This window comes from Eubalaena glacialis, chromosome 3 (assembly GCF_028564815.1).
Source record: "Eubalaena glacialis isolate mEubGla1 chromosome 3, mEubGla1.1.hap2.+ XY, whole genome shotgun sequence".
In the NCBI taxonomy this organism is placed as follows: Eukaryota; Metazoa; Chordata; class Mammalia; order Artiodactyla; family Balaenidae; genus Eubalaena; species Eubalaena glacialis.
The window spans coordinates 80,399,509-80,412,155 of record NC_083718.1 but is presented as its reverse complement, the minus strand read 5'-3'; the positions used below and the strand labels follow the sequence as shown (position 1 = coordinate 80,412,155).

Here is a 12,647-nt window from a genome sequence, read left to right as displayed (position 1 = left end):
ATCACAGCCCAGGTGAGCAAAAAGCTGCAGAGAGGAAGAGGAACTTGAGTATCATCCTGAAAGCAGGAGGGGGTGTGGGGGGAAGAGGGTACTCCAAGAAAGGGAGCTGGGTATAAAGGCCTGGGCACTGGGTGAACAATTGTGCGTGGAGCTGCGGGAGAGGTAGGGCTATAGGGAGAAGCCAAGAGGGCCAAGTGCCAGATCCCCAAGTGAAGTACAAACATATGAGAGCTGAGGGTGAGAACAGGGGATGCAGCAGGGAAGAAGAGAGTGGGGCTCAGGAAGGAGGGTCATGGAGCTGGAAGCCAGGGCTGTGTGGCTGCAAGAAGAGCCATCTGTCCCTCTGTAAACACACACTCAGGCACACACACACACACACACAGGCACACACACACACACACAGGCACACACACACACAGGCATACACCCTCAGAGCTCAGTTCACACAGATTCACACACACATGCCCAGACGGGCTCAGAGACACATAAAGGTACACCCATGCAACCATACACACACACACATAAATACAAAGGTACACTCAGACACATAAATACCAGATGCCCTCATAAACACACTCGGGTACCTGTGCGGTCACACGTACCCCTCTGCTCTGGTTTCCTTCCCTGCATCAAGTGTCGGAATACTGCAAGCGGCTGGATCGTAGAGGCAGGCAGAGTGTCTGTCGCCTACCACAAAACCGGGCCTTGTCTAACTCTACTTTCCCACCAGGATGAAACCCCAAGGGAGCACTGCACCCCTTGGGCAGAGGGGCTGGGCTTCTTATGTGAAGGAGTGGGGCAGGCCCCAGTCTGCCTGCCCATGTCACCCCAGGACAGGCCCCTTAGGGCAGGGGGTAGTAGTGGATTGCGGGCCGGGGGCCTGCCCCCTCCAGTTTGATCTGTGATCCAGCCTGGGGTCTCAGGACCCCACGCTTTGGCTGCCCCCACTGGGGAGGCAGTAGAGAGGGCGGACTTGGGTGGGGGGGAGGGGAGCAAGAACAACAGCAGAAAAATCTCATCTGTACAGTACGGGCCGTTTGAGTCATTATTATTACAATATACTTTGACAAAAATAGAATCTCATTTCATATCAATACAACAACAACAAAAAAAACAGTTTCCTGGACTGTTACACTGCTAACGTTTTCCAAAGGTTGCTATTTACAATTACAGTAGCCAAGACAGAAGGTGGGATGCGGCCTGGGGGTGGTGGGACAGGAGGTAGCGAGACAATGAGGGCGCCAAGAGCAGGGAGGTGGGGTCAGGAGCGGAAGGAGCTGGGAGGAGGGCTGGGGAGAGGGGCCAAGGAGGAAAGAAGGGAGGCAGGCCTTTTGCGGACCTTCTCCATCCCCTCTCCCACCCTCACACACCACCCCAGTGTCCACTCCTCTGGGTATGTGTACGTGCAAGGAAGAGCAAGTCCCCTCACTCACGCTAGTCCCTGGATGCAAGGGTTTCCAGTCCTCAGGCACCCCGGGATGCCTGAGGCCGTCTCCTGCTGAGCCACCTCACTCTCCCCAGTTCTCCCTGCGCTCTGTGGCCAGCTTTACAGGGCTGGTGGCAACTGAGGGATGGGGAGCTATTGCACTGTGTATCTTAGAGAAAGTGCTGGGGAAGGGAGGGGGCCCCCAATTCACCCCCTGCCCCAGCCCTTCTGCCCCTCCTCAGCCCTCTCCTCATGGCTCTCTTTCTCTCCAACTGTGCTTCATAGGGGCCCTACCTCAAGCCCCTCCCCTCCAGCCTCAATTCCCAGGCAGCCTTCCCAGCCCCAAACCTCAGCCAGCACCCGCACACCCTGGAGGTGCAGATCACACAAGAACCAGTTGAGAGTGTGTGGTGTGTGTGCAGGGGCCTCCGGGGCCCAGGCTTGGGTATTCTGCCCCATGTGCCTGTGGCCATAGGAACAGCCAAGAAGCAGAGACCTTCTTCAGAACCTCTGCCTCACTTTCCCCCTGAAACACAAAACCACCCATGAGGCCGACTTTGGGGTTTCAGTCTATTGTAAGGGGTTTTTGTTGTTTGGTAGTTTTTGGTTATTTCCCTCTGTCTGGGGGATGGGGTGGGAGGGCCCCGCATGCAGGGCTCGGCACCTGTCCTTTCCCAAGGCCTATCGGGCCCCCCACCCCCTCCTGCAGCATATGTGTACAACGTGCAAAGTGTCCCCCCCTTCCCGCAAAAAAGAGCCCCCCAGCCAGTGAAACTGGTGGGGGGTGCAGAAAGAGGGGATGGGAGCATCCCCCTCTCCAAAGCGAGAATCCAAATTAAAAAAAATATTATAATAATAATAATATAATAATAATTATACACAAATGTAACCGTCAACAGGACACGGAGCACAAGAAAGGAAGTGGGGGTCGAGCGGGAGGAGCCCAGGACAGGGAGGGGTGGGCGGTGAGATTGTCAACTCTTCATCAGGGAGGCTGAGAGGAGGGGAGTGGGAACCGTCACTTTAATGTCTGTGAAGAGAGGAGATGGAGAAGGGGGTGTGAGGGCGTGGCCCAGGCTGCGGGGTGTGTGCCCCCCACGTCCCTCTCCCAGTAGGGCCAGGATTCTAGTGGCAGGGCCAGCTCTGAGGGGGGGAAGTCATTGAGCAGAAGGACTGATGCTGCAGGGAGGGGAGATGGGCCCTTGGTGGGGGTGAAAGGGTGTCGGTGCTACCCCATAAGGGCTGATGGAAGGGCTAGCTGGCCACAGGGCCTCTTAGGTGGGACCTGAGACAGGCTGGGGGCATATGGGCCAGTCCCTGGGTGTAGCAGACAACGGCAGACCGGAGGGGTGATGCTACAGTACCCAAGTATCGAGCCGCATCCTCTTCACAGCTGAGCCCTCAGCCTCAGGCTCTGGGGCTGGGCGCAGCAGGCCCAGTGTGGGCCCGAAGTCTCCCCGTCCATCATCCCGGTCCCCCGTCTCATAGGAGGCCCCAGCCGGGCTGCTGAGACTGTCGCCAGGCTCAGGGCGGGTAGCCGGAAACACAGCTGGAGGGGGAGGCGCAGGGCTGCGCTCACGGCTTGGGGACACTGGTTCCGACTTGATGCTGATGTGGGGGTGGGTGGTGACCGTGAGGGCAGCACCCACGTGGGGCAAGGGGCTGCCGGGGCTGGAGACAGGCAGTGGGCATGAAGTACAGGGGACAGAAATAGAGGAGGTGAGGGACAGAAAAAGTGATGGGAGGTCACACGACAGGGAGTGAGAGAGGACAGAAAGTGAGAGGATGGGGGTTGGGGGTGGGGTGAGGCAAGTGGATGGAGACAGAGGCAGCAGGAGAGAGAGAGGGCCAAGTGAAGGGAAAAGAAGGAAAAGAAGTCACATGAGTTGTCTTTCCATCCCATGTCGTCTTCTGCAGAGCCGGGAGGGCCCCACACCCCACCCCAACCCCGGGCTGGCTCGGGGAAAGGCTCAGGATGGCTCTCCCAGGCCTCAACAGGGGACTCCAGGGCTGCCACTTAGTGGCTTACGTGCTGTCCAGTGATGACAGACAACCTCAAAGGGATCTCAGCTCTCAAGAGGCCCCTCCTCTTCCCACCCCTCAGCTCCCCCTTCCCCAACACTGGCGGGGGGCATCCCCCGGGACTCACATTAGGTTGCTGAGGGACACGGGGACCAGGTGGGGCTGCTGCTGAGGTGGCGGCTGGGGCTGCTGGGGCGGCTGGGGCTGCGGCTGGGGCTGCGGCGGCTGCGGCGGCTGCTGCGGCTGCTGCCAGGCGGTGACACTGCCTAGCGACAGCCCCCCAGGCGAACTGAAGGCCGGTAAGGAGGAGAGCTCTGCACTGGTCAACTGGTAATCTGCACGGGGTGGGGAAGAAAGTGCGGGTGAGCTTCTTGCAGTGGGAGAGAGGACCGAGGCTCCCATGGGGGAGCCGCCTCCAGGACTATCAGGATGGGGGGAGTTGTTAACAACAGATGTGAATAATCAAGTAAGCCCATACAAATTCAGTGAAGATGGCACTCAAAAAAACGCAAATCTTAATAACCACGAGGTGCTGTTTTTTAACAGGATGCAAAGAGAGGTGATTTTTTAAAATAGTGTTTAACTTTTTTTTTTTTTTAACCATGTGTAGGTATCACTTTTAGAATGTCAATTTTAAAAAAGAAGGCAAGGGACTTCCCTGGTGGTGCAGTGGTTAAGAATCCGTCTGCCAAGGCAGGGGACACGGGTTCGAGCCCTGGTCCGGGAAGATCCCACATGCCGCGGAGCAACTAAGCCCGTGCGCCACAACTACTGAGCCTGCGCTCCAGAGCCCGCGAGCCACAACTACTGAGCCCGCGCGCCACAACTACTGAAGCCCGCGCTCCGCAACAAGAGAAGCCACCACAATGAGAAGCCCGCGCACCGCAACAAAGAGTAGCCCCAGCTTGCCGCAACTAGAGAAAGCCCGCGCGCGGTAGCGAAGACCCAAAGCAGCCAAAATTAAAAATATAAATAAATAAATTTAAAAAAAATAAAAAAGAAGGGGAAAAAAGGTAGGTAGGGAAGGTCTAGTATACGTCTAATTGTCATCTCTTCAACTGCCAAGTCTTCAAGAGCCTTTCTGAGATTAGAGGGGAATGGTGGGAAATGCTAGGTGAATGGCGCATCTGAAGCAAATGACTGAAACTACCATTCCACCTTCCTCAAAGTCCCTGAGTCTCCTGAAGACTGTCAACACATAAAACAGGCAGAAATAGGTAGCAGCAAGCGTTCGGGCTGCTGTGCCCACAAACACAGAGGACGCACGTCTGCCACCCAGAAGGGCCTACAAGAGCAGAGGGGCTGTGAGAGAAACAGGCCTGCGGTGCAACTGGCCAAGGTTCTGGCGGATTTCCCCATGAGGTGGCACTTGTTGTTTTCCAAAATTTCTGTCTTAATGAAGAAACTGTGATGTTTGCACTGTCACAGAACAAACAGAACCATGAAATGTTTCACAATTTACACAGCTCTGTTATATAAGTTTCATGCCGCAGCCTGTTTGGGACAGTTTAGAAAATGCCTTCCCTGAGGAACACAGGCCGACTGCACCGTGGTGTGATGAGGAGGGCACACCCGCCAGTCTTCCCAACGCTACACCGCGTGGCTCCTACGTGAGGGGCCATTTGCTCCAGCCCTCTGTCTTTACGCAGGGAAGACAGGATTATCTGTGCAATAGAACAGTAAGGTGAAGGGCATGAGCGATGGGGTCAAACCTCCTGGCCACCTCCACTTACAGTCCATGCGACCTTCGGCGAGTTACTTAGTCTGTCCATAAACTGGAGGCAATAATCCTGCCTGCATCACTCAGCTGCTATGAGGACTGAGCACGTTAATACACATGAAGTATGTAGAACAGTGTCTGGCACGTGATAAATAATCAAAAGATTTACCTGCTGTTATTATTAATTTACAAATGAGGCGGCTGCAGCCTCAAGTTTGAGGAACTCTCCCCAGGTCACAGAGAAAGCCAATGGCAGAGCTAAGACAAGACCCCAGGCTTCTTTATTACCTTTAAATCTCACTCTATAGATGGTCCACGCTTGCCTCTGGTCTCATAACAATGTTAATTAGCCAGGAGTTTTGAGATGCTTACATTTAAAAAGCAGACCAAGGGCAGACAGGGGCCCCTACGACCAACTATTTACAACATTCATTTTACAAACAAGGAAACCAACCCTGAACAGTGCAGTGTTGCCCAATGTCCCCCAGCCAGTGAATGGCAGGGACTCAAACCCCAGTCTTGCACTTTCCCACCACACTCCAGCCCTGTCTACCTGGAGATTTGGCTCCCCAGCAGGCCCCTCGGTCTGCTCCTAGAGCGACCACAGCCAGACCTCTGCAGCCAGTGTCAACAAGGGGCCAGGTGCGTCCCTTATCCATATTACCACAGGCAGATCACCCCCAGCCGGAACCTGGACTGGGGCCAAGCACTGTAAACAGTGAACAACTAAACAGCAATGTGTTCATTGGGGATTTGTTTATATATGTAGGGTCACCTGAAAACACCTGCTGTTTAAACCGAGGTCTGCTTAACTACTCCTGCAGCAAGAGGAACTGGAGCCCTTGGTTTCTGAGAGGATGTGAGAAAGCCCAAACACTTCCCAGCAGGGCTCCAACGGCAGGCCCAGGGTCAGAATCTGCTTTCACACCAGACTGACAAATAGAGTCTGAAATCTGGCCTTGCTGAGCGCCTGTCCCAGGTTCACTGACACCCACTAACCTGCCTCCTGCTTCACAGAGACTGGTGGAGGACCTGAGAAGATGGCAGGAAACCACCACCATGGGATTCCCAAATAAACAGCAGCTCCTGAAAAGTGGCCTGTGCTGCCCTCTACCAACCGCCCCCACTGGCAGGGCTAGAAGGGCCTCAGAGACCTCCTGTCCCCCCACAACCCACAGATGAGAACTCCTACTGGCCCCCGAAGGTGCGGCCATCTGAAGCGGTCCTCTCTGAAGCTGCCCAAGGACATGATAACTTGGGAGTGGGTACACACATGGGAGCACACACAAGGGACGAGGGACTTCACAAGACACCCAGGTGATAAAATCTGGACACCGACCCACATGCCAGGGTCTGGCCTCTCAACACGAGGCAGTTCCTCCAGCTCTCTTACCTGCCCCGAAGGGCTTTCCCACACACAGGGTTGGGTTCTGGATTTTTACACACATGGAAGAGGTGGGATTTTGTGGGTATTTGTACTGGTGTCTGGGACCTACCTAGCATGGTTCAACTCTGGAATGTGGGCTTGGGGAGTGGGGAGAAGTTTAGGGGTCTTTTGGTCTAGTCTGATCTCACCACAGAACAGCCCTGATGCAAGCCATTCACAGGTGAGAAAAGCTGGGGAACATCAGAAGCCTCTTCAGTGGGAGAAACAGACCAGGTTCCCAGCCACATCGATGCTCTGAAACAAGGTGACAAGGCATTTCCGCACTGGGAAGTCCTTCCTGACACAGCAGCTTGGAATGCAGGCGAGAATGGCTGAAAATGTCACAGACTGTTCCTGGGAGGGTGTGAGTGGGTGACAGAGGCCAGGACAGCCCTGGGGACCCAGGACGGCCCAAGCACTGGGTGTCCTTTCTGAATTTTTCTACCCAGAGGTCTCTCCCATGTCTCCAAGTGACTCTTCACCTTCAGATCCCCTCCCCCACTTTCATCAGACCTCCTCCTCCCTTTCCCCCTCATCATTCGACCAAGCCAACATCAGGGTAAGAAACCCTCTTCTTCCTCCTCTGCCCCGCCCTGGAGTCCCTACTTGGCTTTCCCAGGAAGCTGGATAAATCTTCCTGACCATGCTTCCTCTCGGGCCTCCTCAGCCTCCCTGTCTCTCTCTGTCTTTGTCTCTCCCTCATTCCTTCACTCTTCTCTTCCAGGAAGCCTTGCTGACCTCGGCATGCTCCCCTCCCCACTCCCCGACCTTGGTCAGCCCGAGTCACCCAGCTGCTCAACCCACCTCAGATGGGAGCTCCCCAAGGACAGGGCTTTCCTTCTCCATTAGGTCCTATTTAAAAATAAGGGATACTCATACCCACTTAAATTTGATTTTCAGACAAAACAATGAATACTTTTTGCACAAGTATGTCTTTGAGACAGTTCCAGTAACACCATCACCATGTGAATGGCATCCGATGTTACTATTTACTAAATCTGGCAACCTTAATTAGGTAGGGGCTACCCCAAATCAATGGCCCTCCTCAGATTGGGGCATCCCCCAGAGAATACCTCGTGTTCCTTCTCTGGTCCCTCCTGTGCCCCAAGGCCAAGTGCACACAGCTACATGTCACATGAACACTCACCTGTGTTGTAGGCGGTGGGCATGGAAGAGAAGGGGAGGCCCTGGCTGAGTAAACTCGGTGTTGCCACGGAAACCACTGGGGTGGTGAGCGAGTGGGTAGACTGGGAGACCCCAAGGCGCTGGGCATTGTTCTGCAGGAGAAAACAGTCTGTCAAGAGGTGGCAAATGGGAGGGCTGCTTTACCCAGGCCCCCCATTCCAAGGACAAGCTGGGGTCCCTGAATCTCAAGGCCCAGGAGGGATGCCTTAGCATGGAGGCCCCGCAGATACACAAACACACACTGGTGCATTCACAGAGACACTGAGATCCATGAAGAGAGACATGCACACACAGATTCACTGATGCCTACACACATGCGAAAAGGAAGGTACATATGCTGGCCCTGTGGCCCCAACACCAGCCATGGCCCTGTCTCCATTCTTCTCCTGGTTAGTCCCCCTAGAGTCTACCCTCCACCCGTCACACTGCAGCACACGCCCTGGTAGAAGTGTGCTAGCATCTGTGAGGGGAATGCAGGGCTTGGCGTGGCGTGTGCCTGCGTGTACGCACACACGTGTGTAGGGCTGTCAGCTCCATCTGCCGCTGAGTCACTTGTTTATTCCAACTTCACGCTGGGGCCGTAACTGCCGCCGTGTTGGCCGCCAAAGCCTGCCTGCCTTTTCCAGTCTCTCTGGCCTCCCGTCAGGGAGTTCGGGAGGGAGGAGCCCCCGCCCCACCCCTGGCTGAGGGTGAGTATGTAAGCGTGTATATGTGTGACAGAGGAAGAGCGCTGCGTATGCCTCTGAGTGTCTGTAAGACAGGCTGCGTGCAGGAGGGAGCACCAGGAGACAGAGGGAAGCAGGGAAGCCCCCGACCAAGGACAACTCTGGCCTTGCCTTGGGCCTCAGCTTTCCCTAGAAAACTGATTTTCCTGTCCGGCTGGCATCCCTCCTAAGGACGTCTCTGTCCTGGGTGGGCATGAGTAGAGTCAGAGGGCAAGCGCAGTCCAACCCTCAGTCCAAGGGCCTAATCCAGGCACCCTGGGATACACTGAGATGGGACCTCTGAGGCCTGAGGCAGGCCCACTCCACTGGCGCACGTGTGCGTGCACGCGCACACATACACACACACACACAAAGGTGTGTCTGCATGAATGCAACATCCCATGAAAACATCCACGGACACTCAGGTACATACACATGCATATGAGCCCCTCGCCCCCACCCCGTTCATCTCTGCACCCCACTTGGCACTGAGCATAGCTCTTGGCAAATAACCAGATAAACAAACACCACACACTACACACACAGGCGAAAGGACAAAGGCACACACATACTCCATGCTGGGGGACCGCAGAGCAATGGGCTAACCCAGAATTTAAAGCCACAGCAAACATCTCATAGCCTCACTTACCAGATCTAAATGGTCCTCAGTCTGGGAGCAGAAATAAAACCAAGGGGATGGTTCAGTCTCTGGCCCCTGCCCTCCCCTCACGCCCCTGCTCCCACAGCCGTCTACCTCTTTGCATCGGAGCAGGATGGCTCTCCAGCCTAGAAGGGCAGAGCTCTTCACTCTCCTGACTGATTTCCAGAAGATGCTATAGCCCAATGCCCACCAGTTAGGAAATCCTCACAGTCTAATCCTCATCCCTCTGCTGTAGAGGCAAATCCCTCTGATCATCCTCCTATCATCATTAGGGAACCTTCTCTCCCACCTCCTGTCCCTTTTTACTGCCCTTGAGACTGGTACTTCTGTGTTCCAACCTCTTGTAAGGCCCTTCGGGAAGGAAGAGCTCATAAAAAGCCACGATTCCACAATCTCTCTAGGGAAGTCCTAACTGCTGGTTATCTCTCCTGCTAGAGGTCGGCTCTGTCCTCCCACCCTACTGCTCCCCACTCTCCCATTCCCCAGCCCCTGGCCCTCGGTCCAGACACCCAACTCACCAAATGATGCATTAACCCCTTTCCTCCCTGGGAAGTGATGACCCTCAGGTCAGGCTTGCGGCTGGGGGCTCCAAGCTGGGCGCTGTGGGTGGGTGGGGGCGGGGACTTGGCAGGGATGACCTTGTTTAGGCTGTTGCCGTTGGCCACGGGGAGGAGGCCAGGGGAAGCCCGGGCACTGACGTAGCCGTTCCCTGGAAAGGTGAAGAGATGAGGGTAAAAGGAAAAACATGGACCCACCACTTAGCCCTGTTAACTGCTCCCAAACCAATACTCCTGTCACCCAGAACTTCTCAAAGCCATGTTCAGACTTTGAGTGGCTACTGAGTTCTCTAATTTTCCCCTAAAACCACCCTGTCTTGGGAGTAAGGGGAGAACACTCCTTACTCCTCAATCATCGGGTTCATCCCCCTGCCTCTAAGCTACATGTGATGGGACTGGGTAGTAGGAGCTGGTCTCCAACGATAGGAAGTCCAGCACCTGCCCCCAACTGGGCCCATAATGACGCAGGTTGGAGAAGGGGGGTGGCAGCCTGGAAGTTGAGACTCAGTGTGGATCCTGGTCACGAGGGCAAATCAACCACTCAGACTGCTCCCCTCGCCTTGAGCTCGGGATGCTGTGATTTGGATAAGCACATGACAAGATGCCTGTAGCTCTGGGAAAAAGACGAGCCATTCACTTGCAGTGCTGGTGTTACTGGAACTGGGGGACTGATGACATAGCTGCCACCAAAATTAGACTGGTGATAACAAGCAGAATAACCATCTTTTACATTTGTTCCACACTCCATAACCAACACAGGGCCTTCACACGCGTATCATCGTATTTATCCTCACACTAACCCTGCAAGACGGACAGGACATGTATCATTAGCCCTATTTACAGATGAGGAAACACCTGCCAACCGCTGGTTGGGAGAGGTGCGATGACTTCTCCAGGGCCACACAACCACTTTCTACGTGTTGTGCTTGAGGGCCTAGAAGTATCACCGTTCCCTTAAGGTCTGCAGGCACTTCTCTGGCCCTTTCCTTGGAGAGGGAGGGGTATTCACCCATTCCCCCTATTTCCTGCCCCAGTACACAACTGCTGCCAAGGAGGTAGTACATGGTTCCTGGGGCCAAGCTGGGGAACTCTAAAACCCAGAGATGTGGGGGTGCCCAATGTCAGAAGTATCACCTCGCCCTCTGCCCTGAGAGCACACTGCTTCCCTGGAAGTGTGTGGCTGCCTCCATCCCAATTCCCGGATCACTCCGGGAATGGCAGGAATGTTGGGGTGACGTCAATGGTGACATTCGAAGTCATAGTCACCAGCCGGACAACGGCACAGGGCAGGAGGGGCTGTCAGCTGCTGGGGGGGCAGGGTGGCATGGAGCGAGCAGCCTTTCTTCTGTGATTCATAGACGTGTGCTTACAAGTGCACATCTAATGTCTGGATATTTCCGTAAGAGTGAGAAAGTGTCCGTACGTGCGTAAGTGCGTGTGAGTCTGTGCCTCTTATCTGTCGCCGATGTCAGATATTCCTATCTTCCAGATCCCAACCAGATGCCCCCCCCTACTGAACTGGAAAAATCTGGAACCTTTCCTCCAACTAGAAATGTTGGTCAGTTCTCAGAGTTTGCCCAGAATTCCCTGAGCCTACATCTCTGCCAATCATCCACACCAATCACTGCTACAGACAAAAAAATCCAGGGGCTTAAAAATCCTCAGACACTACATCCAGCTCAGGCCCTGGGATCTTCCTCTCCCCTAATCTAGGTCCCTCTCGGTCCCTGGAACACCTGAGGCCACCAAGCAGGCAGACCCTGGCCCTCCCCCAGGCAGAAGGGCAGCTTTACTCACCAACAGGGCTGGGGCAGGCTCCGTTAGCACTGTTGAGGTCTCCCCCCAGCATGGCTCCTGTACGAAAAAGAGAACCATAAGCCGACAGGACACCCTCTTCCAGAGTGAGTCCTGGGAACTGGACTCACTGGGAGCCACAGTCCTTTCCCTCTGGAACCACACACATGGGAGAGTGCTGTGGTGGGTGAAGGGAAATAGTCACTGTGGAAAACGGAATCCCAAAGTCTCACTACACCTCCCTGCCACGTCACCTACCCACCTATCAGATCACTTACCTGCGCTGGCTGGCCGCTGAGGCAGGCCGGGAGATACACTGTTCCTCTGTAGTGCTGGCTGCTGGGGGGACAGGAGCCGTGGGTCCGTGAGGGATGACGTCACCAGGGAAGGGGTGACCAGGGAGCCGCTGGGATTGCTGAACTGCAGTGAGCTCTGATTGGACACGGGCACCGTGACGGGCATGGCAAAGTTGGGGGCCGGGACAGCTGACTAGACAGAAGATGGAGAGGCAGGGTCAGGCCAGGGTGACCCCTTACCCTGGACTCACTTTGCCTGGGAGGGCAGGCCAGGGTTCCTCTAGTCTCTGGGCTGTGCGTCCTTGGGCCAGTAGCTCGATCTCTCTGCTCTGGAACCCCCTGGAGTCATGCCTGCCACTCCCACCAAGGAAGTATGCTGGTTGGAGTGCTTTGGGATCCAGCTCTGGCCCAGAGAATGAGAAGAAGGCTCTGCTCACTGCAGAGAGACCCGGGGACACCTGGAACCCCCCTAGCGGAGGTGGGTTAGTCCTCAGCCAGGCAGGACACACAGAGAGCAGGTTAGAGGCCCTGAGTACAGACCCAAACTCACACACACAGCTGTTAAGGATGAGCGCGTGGGTCGGGGCGTCACCTCACTTGTCGTCTCTCATCCGTCTGCCTGCTGCAGAGGGCGTTCACCCACCTCACTGCCTTCCCCTTCAGCAGGAGTCTCTGCCTCCCCTTGACAGTGCTATTGAGTATGTTGGGCTGGGGGTGTCAGAGCAGGCCCAAAGGGGCCTCTCCCCAAAACAAATCTGGACAAAGAGCACATTCTCTACTTTCCTGTCATCTAAGGATCTCAGGTCATCTACACACTTCTTGCTGGTGAGGGGGACACTCCAGGCCTCTCCTGGCT

The 12,647-nt window shown here is 55.2% G+C and overlaps 1 protein-coding gene across 2 annotated transcripts in view; it reads right to left on the bottom strand.

Moving 5' to 3' along the window:
* Window positions 1–1,022: 1,022 nt before the first annotated feature.
* MEF2D (myocyte enhancer factor 2D) overlaps window positions 1,023–12,647 on the bottom strand; it is a 31,437-nt gene continuing 19,812 nt past the window's right edge. For both annotated transcript variants that reach the window (XM_061183296.1, XM_061183294.1), the window contains 7 exons: window positions 11,774–11,984; window positions 11,499–11,555; window positions 9,663–9,853; window positions 7,742–7,871; window positions 3,576–3,783; window positions 2,791–3,097; window positions 1,023–2,456 (listed from right to left, as the gene is read on the bottom strand). In XM_061183296.1, coding sequence (XP_061039279.1) covers window positions 2,445–2,456; window positions 2,791–3,097; window positions 3,576–3,783; window positions 7,742–7,871; window positions 9,663–9,853; window positions 11,499–11,555; window positions 11,774–11,984 — 1,116 coding nt within the window. In that variant the 3' untranslated portion in view covers window positions 1,023–2,444. The remainder of the gene's footprint in view (window positions 2,457–2,790; window positions 3,098–3,575; window positions 3,784–7,741; window positions 7,872–9,662; window positions 9,854–11,498; window positions 11,556–11,773; window positions 11,985–12,647) is intronic.